Source organism: Mus pahari, chromosome 1, assembly GCF_900095145.1.
Source record: "Mus pahari chromosome 1, PAHARI_EIJ_v1.1, whole genome shotgun sequence".
In the NCBI taxonomy this organism is placed as follows: domain Eukaryota; kingdom Metazoa; phylum Chordata; class Mammalia; order Rodentia; family Muridae; genus Mus; species Mus pahari.
In genome coordinates, this window is record NC_034590.1 from 88,871,974 (window position 1) to 88,880,035 (window position 8,062).

Consider the following 8,062-nt stretch of genomic DNA (forward strand, 5'->3'; position numbering starts at 1 on the left):
AGCAAATTGGGGGATTTTGCCACATTTCAAATGATGCTAATGTAACTTGACAGAGTGCTTACTGTGCTCAAAATGTGTCTAGTGCTTAACTCAGTCTTCACAGCACAGTAGTATGGAATATTACCACCACCGTTCCATTTCCCGTCCCGAGAAACGGAAGCATGGAACAGTTAGTATCTCTTGCGCTTGGCTACACAGGCTATAAGCATCAAGGCCGGGCCGTATCTCAGGGGCTCAGCTTTCACGTTCCCACTCTTAGCCTGTTCTCCACACCTTCTCTAATCCTAGCTGTTTGTGGATTAAGAAAACATATCTGCATAGCTCGGTCCGGTCACAGGACCACTTAGTATTCTTCCCTTTGGTTAACAACCATGGTAACTACCGTGTGTCAGGCTGCCTTCCTCTCACCCCAGCCATCCGAGACAGATCTCATCACCCCGCTAGGCCACCGTGGAAACCTTCCTTCCTGTAGGGTGAAGCGCCATTTTAAGCTACCATCTCCTTCCTCACTCTGCTTTCCTTCATGTCTGGGGCACTTTTCAGAAAGAAAAAATTAACAAATCTTTCAAATCCCCGTTTTACTTTGCACGGTTCCTTCCTTATCAGGGCGGCCCACCCTTCATCCTTTCGCCATCTTCCCCGGGGCTTTCAGTTCCTAGATTCCTCTTTCCTTGTGCCATTCCGTTTACAATGCTTCTTCTCCTCTAAGCCAATCAGCACTAGCTTTGCCTAAACTCCTGTGTCTTGAGAAATAAGAAGCATTTTCCTCACTTAAGAAGGAGGAGGGAGAGAAACGGATGGGGTTCTATGACGGGTAGGGGCGCTGATGTTCTTTGCTAAGTCTTTTTAGTATCGGAGGAGCAAGGTTAGTTAAAACCGCTTCCTGGGGGAAAGGGGAGGAGATTCGACTTAACAGAACGTACAGGTGCACAGGTGCGTTTATCACTGGTTTGATGCTATGGCTGTAGGGCAGACGCAGCACTTCTCCGTGCCTCGGGTTACTCAGCCATAAAATGGGTTCACATGCATCTGTGGGTGAAAAGATTTGGTGTGGAGAAGGCCCTGAGTAAAATGAGCCTTTTTTGGACCAGATGCTATCCTGAATGTTTTGTGGGGTAAGGTTTTGCTATGCTGCCTAAGCTGCCGTTCAACTTCTCATCTCAAGAAATCCCTCTGTCTTGTGAGTAGCTGAGGCCACGGTATGACTTAAGCTATTTTTACATGGAGTATCTTAATTAATAGATGCTACCCGGGGAGGTAATTACACTTGATTTTCAACCCATTTTATCGATGGGGCAAACTGTGGAACTGACAGGCTAAGAATTCCTTGAGTGGTTAGCTCTGCTCACACTCCATATAGGAATTCCTTGGACTCGTGCCAAGCCTGTTGCATTGGTCCACACAGGCAATTACTTAAAGTAGGGGGCTGGACCACGTGGCTTCTTTTTTCAAGCTCTTTTCTGGCAACTGTGTGCCTGTATGTGGCCAGAGACACCTGCCACTTTCCTGTAATTACTGGATCCCTCTTGGCAAATACCCAGCCGTTCCCCACCGCTCCTCCATTTCCACTCGCATCTCTAACAGCACTGAGGGGATTTGGAAAACTTGGGAGTGAGTTCACTGCTGGGAAGAGTGACTCAATTAAAATCTCAGTTTTCAACAATAGTAGCCAGGCCCGCGTTTCGTTTTGCTGTTACCTCGCACCCCACAAGGCTGTGTCTCTCTCCATCAGCAGTGGTGACAAGGGCTTGCTAACTGATGGTCACTCTGGGTTGAGGAGGAGACCACCACCGTGGTAAACTTGCAGGGCTCACATGCCAGGCTAAGTGCTCTCCTCTGGTCACCTCCTGAATCCTCTGCTGGCTCCCTGATTGTGCTGAACAGACCCCTTTCCTGACAACCCCATGGATTGACAATTATAACTGCAGCCACACAGCGTCAACCGGTACATGTGACAATCACTGAGCCACATGCTTAATCACTTTCTCAACTTCACCAAAGCTGTCACTTTTGCCACTTTACAGATAGAAACTGAGGCTCAGAGCCACCACACCACCCGCCTCTGGTGGAGGCTGGATTAATCCTGTCTGCACTCTCATTTGCTGGGATATGCTTGCTTCTCTGTATGGCTTTAAAACAGTGGTTCTCAACCTTCCTAACACTGTGATCCTTTAATGCTACTGTTCCTCATGTTGTGGCGACCCCCCCCCCAAGTACTTTTGTTGCTACTATTATGAATCATAATGTAAGTGGTTACATTTTCGGATGGTCACACATGACTCCTGTGAAAGGGTCATTCGAGAACCACTGCTTTAAAAGAATGGCAAGGACTCCCCCTTTGAACCAGACTTCCAAGTTGCTAACAAAACTGCTTGCAGCCCATAGTTTTGGCTAAAACTGATCTCCCCCTCCCCCTTCTCTAGGAAGCTTGATCCTTCTACATTCAGCTGCTGTTCTAAAATCAGAAGCTTCCATTCATGAGTTCTCTGAATCCAGGCCCCTGAAGCTGCTTTGGAGCCCTTTGGCACATCTTTAGCTTTAGCACACAGTATAAGTGGTCAAAACTCTTAGCTAAGACTAGAAATGCATCGACACCCTCTTGAGTTCAAATCTCAACCCTTCTCTCTCTTAAATCCCTTAGCCCTGGGCTAACCCTATGCTAAACCCAGTGCCTGGTATACTGTGCCAAAGCTCTGGGTGGGAGAGACCATGGTCTTCGTGGGAGTTAGACTGTGACCTGTGACTGTCCAAGACACTTTGACTTGAGGTCATTGACAGTCAGCATTCTCTGCTCTCCTAACCTCATGTCCTGTTTTGGACTCTTGGAGGTTACCCGCCTCCTTGTCTTTCCAGCTTAGGGAATGCCCAAGAGTGATTGTCTAGTACAGCAGAGGGGGAGATGGAACAGTCAGGATGGGGGCTACACTCTGACTAGAGGGTGCTGTGGGAGAGAGGGGCTCTGGCTCTTCTTCTCTTCAGCAAGCATCACGCATAACCAGCCTCTCAAAAACTGACTTCCCAATAGAAAGCCCTGGGGACAGGCTTTGGAGGGCAGGAGGGGGAGGTACAACCTGGATGGAAATCAATTTCAGTTCCAGGTAATTACAGGAACACCCTACCTGGCAGGGTGCACAGAGGTGAAGCCCCTCTTCTAAGGGGGCATAGGTTAGGGAGAGAGCTTTTCTCCCCATGGGGGAACAGGAGCCCATGTTAGGAAACTTGTGCTTGCCTGTGCTGGGAGTGGAGATTGCAGGAGACCATCTTTCCTCAGGCTCTGGATTCCCTATATGTCTGAGGAGGAGGGGACTCTCAGATCTCCAGGAGACTGAAGCCTAGCTTCTCAAGATCCCAGGATGCTCAAGTTCTTGGGGCAGTGGTGGAGGCTTAGAGTCTAGCTTGAACAGGGGTTTTTCTCTTTCTGAGTCTTTCTGTCTCTATCTCTCCCTTCTGTCTGCAGGTGACTTCAGGAATGTCCATGACATTGTATAGATGACAGGATTAACCAAAGACCCCCAAACTGAAGCCAACCCCACCACCACCACAGGGGTTATGGGGGCTGTTCTTCCAGGTCCCAGTTGGTCTCCCTCATAGCCCAGGCACACACCCCTCCTCCCTCAGCAGCTCTATCTCTCTTCAGGAATTCACTACAAGTCTCAGCTTCACTTTCCAAAGGACATTAAGATGTGGGACCAGCCAGCCACTCATCTGCAGCGCTGGGAGCTGCTCGGGTAGGGAGGACTGGGGTTGACCTGGAGGCAAAGCCAGAGGAAGCAGACATAAACTCAAGGAGACTGCTGTCCTCTGAGGTGCCAGTGTCCATCCCTGCCCCAAACATCCCAGACCCAGAGGCAGTCCTTGACTCTTAGCCACGGATAGACACCTTATTCCTTAGGGCAGATAGTGGACAGCAAGGGCTCACCTCATTGTCTCTTGAACCTGAGAAACTGTGATCAAGGTCTCGGCTTTATGTATTAGGGAAGTACAGAGTGTGGCAGAAGTGTTCTCAGCTGAGGTGACAGAGTGGGGCAAAAGCTGGAGAGAAGCCTTCCCTAGGCTTTCTGCCCAGAAGCTGCGGTCAAGTCTCACGCAGCCCTTCTGGGACCCTCAGGGATACGACCCCCTACACACACACACACACACACACACACACACACACACACACACACACACACACAGGTGCCCTTTGAAGTGGATGCACACCCACAAGTCACAATGCCCCAGAGCCACATAAGCACTGTCCCCGCCAAACCACAAGGCATGCGACGATGTCCCTTCATCCTGATATGGAAACATCCACAGTTGCCACCAAGGTTTAAACTTTACACTTTTTCAAAGGGGGTGGGGGGCTCCAGGGCACTTCTCCAGAAGGTGTCTGGGATCCCTGAGGTTCTGGACAGCCTTGTTCTGCAACTTGAGACTCCTGGCTTCCCTCCCTCTCCCCCATACCCCTCACCTGGTAACCCGAGGCACAGCAAGAAGCTGTAGTAGACCACCGGCACGAAGCCTAAACCGCAAGCCGAGCTATTCACAGCGAGGTGGGCGTGCGTGTGCTCCATGAGCGCGCCCCTCGCCGGGCTGGGCTCGGCGCAGCTGCCAAGCGGCTGGGGACCAGGCAGCCCTAGGGAGGATCGCCGCACCGCGGGACCCGCTTCCACTACTGGCTGGTGTCCTCGGGTGGCTCCGCACCTGCCCTCCTAGATAGGCAGCTCCGTTCTCTGGCAGGGTGCAGGGGACGAGGGAGGGGCTCCTGAAGCCGGAGTGTGCACCTCCCTCCTTGGACCGCTCAGCTCCCGCCTCAGAACCCGGGCCGGGACGCCGTTCCCCTCAGCCAATCAGCAGCTTCCTGGATGGTGTGTGTGTGTGTGTGTGTGTGTGTGTACACGCGCGCGCGCGCTTGCGCGAGCACACACACACACACACACACACACACAGCGCGCGGTGCAGGTTTGTGGGTGGGGGGCTTGGGTGGGATGTTAGCCTAACCCAGTTCCAGTTGCGTTTTTTGGCTTCAGTTTCTGGAGGAAAAGACTGGGTTAACTTGGGAACCCCGGAGGAAGACCGGGATGGAGAACAGGCTATCCTGGGTTTCCAACCCCTGTGGGAGGGGCGTGGTGTGAATATGACCTGCTTCTCCCTCAGCAGCTCCTTTCCCCTCTAATATGTCCTCGGTTTTTCTTCTGACTCTCCTAGCTACTTGGACTCCCCACCAATGCCTGGAGTCCATCTTCACGTAGAGTATTTTACATCTCGGTATGGCAGATGGGGTCGCGACTGTTGGAGCCCAGAGACTGTTGAAAGGTTTTTTGTTTTTTGTTTTTTTTTTTTTCTTTCCTGCCTGAGCCTAAAGGAAGGGTGCGAATATCTTTGCGAGTGCCACCAGGTCGATGGTACTGTCCCTGAACTTGGATGAGATGCAAGCTGGCTAAGAGAAGCCCACAACACACAGCCTTCAGCCTGGCATAAGGCTGTTACAGCCACTGAGACATACCAGCACGCACACAAAGGCACACAATGCCCAGCCATGCGGATGCACTCACACACTCATGCACGCGGATGCTCCCATCTTCCACACCTAGCTAGGCTGGTGAAAACAGGCAGACACCCTCATCAATATGCACGAGGGCGCAGCAGGCTCAGGCGGAGCCTCGAACAAGTACACAAACGCACATAGGGAGCTGGGTGGTCTGGAGTACTTTGAAGGTTGTGTGAAGGAGAGTATGGGCAGAGCAGGTGGGATTCCGGCAGTGAAAGGGCGCTCCCATTGCCGGAGAGGTAGGCAGAGCGTTGCAAGAGCTTCATTTTTCAAGGGTACCCAAGAATCCTCCAAGGAGAGACGTCTGTACCGGGCTCAAGTCAAGAGCACAGAGGAGGAGCACAGGGGCAAGCCTTTCCAGGAGCAAGCTGAAGCGGGTGCAAGCGAGGGGCATGCCACTGGCTCTAAGATGTTGAAAAGCCCACCCCCCTCAGACTCCTCCCCTAGCCTCTGTTCCTAAGAGAGCTTCTTCCGGGTCTCCAGCAAGGGCCCAGTGGGTGTCCTGTCCCCATCTCTGTTAGGCGCTTCCCTGGGGAAGAGAATGGGGGAGGGGACGGCTGGAGGACCAAAGTTGTAGAGGGATCTTTTGGCCTCAGCTGGGTCTGTGGTGAACAGACAGGCAGCCAGCCCCCTAAAGGGACAGGTTATTACAGGGTCCCAGGCGTATGCAGTAGCCCAACCTGATATTTTAAGCTCTGTTAGATATTAAAATTTTATTGTCACCTCTCTTACCGTCTTAACCTTTTGTTTTATTTTTATTTTCTGTGGACACACATCACCATACATATTTCTTGGGGTATAATGCATATAATAATTTTGATCCCTGTACTTAATGTGTAATGACCAAATCAATGTAACGAGCATATTCGTCACCTTAAGCATGTGTCATTTCTTTTGGGGGAGTGCACTCACAATTCTCTCTTGAGGCCAGGAATGTAGCTTAGTTGCCAGAGTGCTTGCCTAGTGGGCATGAAGCTCTGTCTTGAACCAGTGTCCCCTTAGTTCAAGTCCTAGTACTTGGGAAGTGAGGATAGGAGGATCGGAAATACAGAGACGTCCTTGGCCACATAAATCCTTTCTTACGATGATTTTGAATGTGACCACCCTTCCTGTAAAAATTTAAAATACAAAACAAAACCGCGTGACCTAAGTAAAGCAACCTGTAATCACTGCAAAGGCTCAAAACGGAATTGCTCTAAACCTATGGACGGGATTGACCTGCAGGTGGCGCTGCACTAAGACGAGCCACTGGCGGATATATGGCTTGGCAAAGCCTCCAGTCTCTTTAGAGATCTCTCTCCATGAAGAAGAGTGGTTAATGCTCCGAGCTTTTGCAAACTTCATGGCCTGCCTCCTCACCCTCATGTCTCTGCTCATTTGTCTGCTTCTCATTAACACTCCTATTTAAGACTGGCATCTCAATTATTCTTCACCCCAAATCTTGCCCTTAGTACCATCCACCCTACCATATAGGACCTGATTTGTCTTTTCCTTGTCCATTCCTTCCTTGGAGGGTCAAGACCTTTTGTCTGTGGGCTCTGGATGCAGCTTTACATAACACCTGTAGATTGCAGAGTCAAAACACCTGCAGAGAGTGAAATCTGTAACACCCAGTAGTTGAGGCAGCAGAGCATGACTTTATCTTTGCAGTATAGGTGGGTCAGTGCTGGAGTTGGGGACACAACCTTAGATTTAGTATACAATGATCATATTTGATTTGATACTTCCAAGTGGTTAAAATTCCAGGGCCCATTGCTAGAGAACCTTTATAGAACCTGGCTGGGCAAAGGGACTGCATGAGGGCTATTGAAGGACTTACTTGTACCCAACGTTTACTTCTCCATCTGTAAAATGGGATGAAGCAAAGCAGGAGTGCTGTCGTCCCCGAGATGCTGAGCAGAAAGAACAGGGGTATGGTGGGAGAAGGGCAGACAGCAGCCCCAAGAGAGGGGAGGAACTCTCTATTACCTCCTGGCCCCCTTGGGATGATTGGTCAGTTACAGACTGTTCCTCAAGGAAATGTATGTTTGCATGGGAATGTACTTAAGGTGCTAAGACTGGCTTGGGGTGCTCTTAGCCTTGGGGTAAGAGTGTATGGTGAATTCACACAGTCTATTTGAGTTGGGTGTGGGAGAACCTACCTATGATCTCAGCACTGGAGAGGCCGAGGCAGAAGAATTAAGGGTTAGAGGTCAGCCTGAGCTATGTAGTGAGACCCTGTGCTCCCAGGAAAAACCAAACCCCTGAAGGTAGAATTTTGCTCCAAAGCTGATCCTTTTTCCTGGCTATGAAGAACAATGGCATGGGAGAGCTGATTGATACGAAAGACTGGAGACATCCATCCATCCATCCATCCATCCATCCATCCATCCATCCATCCATCCTCACTTTCAGCAGACTTTGTACAGCTCTTCATGTGTGCTGTTGCTTCCTGATACTAAAGATGTGACATCCCATGTGCATAAAAGATTAAGTGTTTAAGGAGAGGTCACAGCAAAGCTGTAAACTAAGTGTGACATTCTTCTTGGT

At 50.4% G+C, this 8,062-nt stretch overlaps 1 protein-coding gene across 1 annotated transcript in view; it reads right to left on the bottom strand.

Moving 5' to 3' along the window:
* Positions 1-4,720, bottom strand: part of Gpr139 (G protein-coupled receptor 139) — a 50,160-nt gene extending 45,440 nt beyond the window's left edge. Inside the window, exon 1 of the mRNA XM_021213063.2 lies at positions 4,454-4,720. Within this exon, the coding sequence (XP_021068722.1) occupies positions 4,454-4,556 (103 nt within the window). The 5' untranslated portion in view covers positions 4,557-4,720. The remainder of the gene's footprint in view (positions 1-4,453) is intronic.
* Between the last annotated feature and the right edge of the window lie 3,342 nt (positions 4,721-8,062).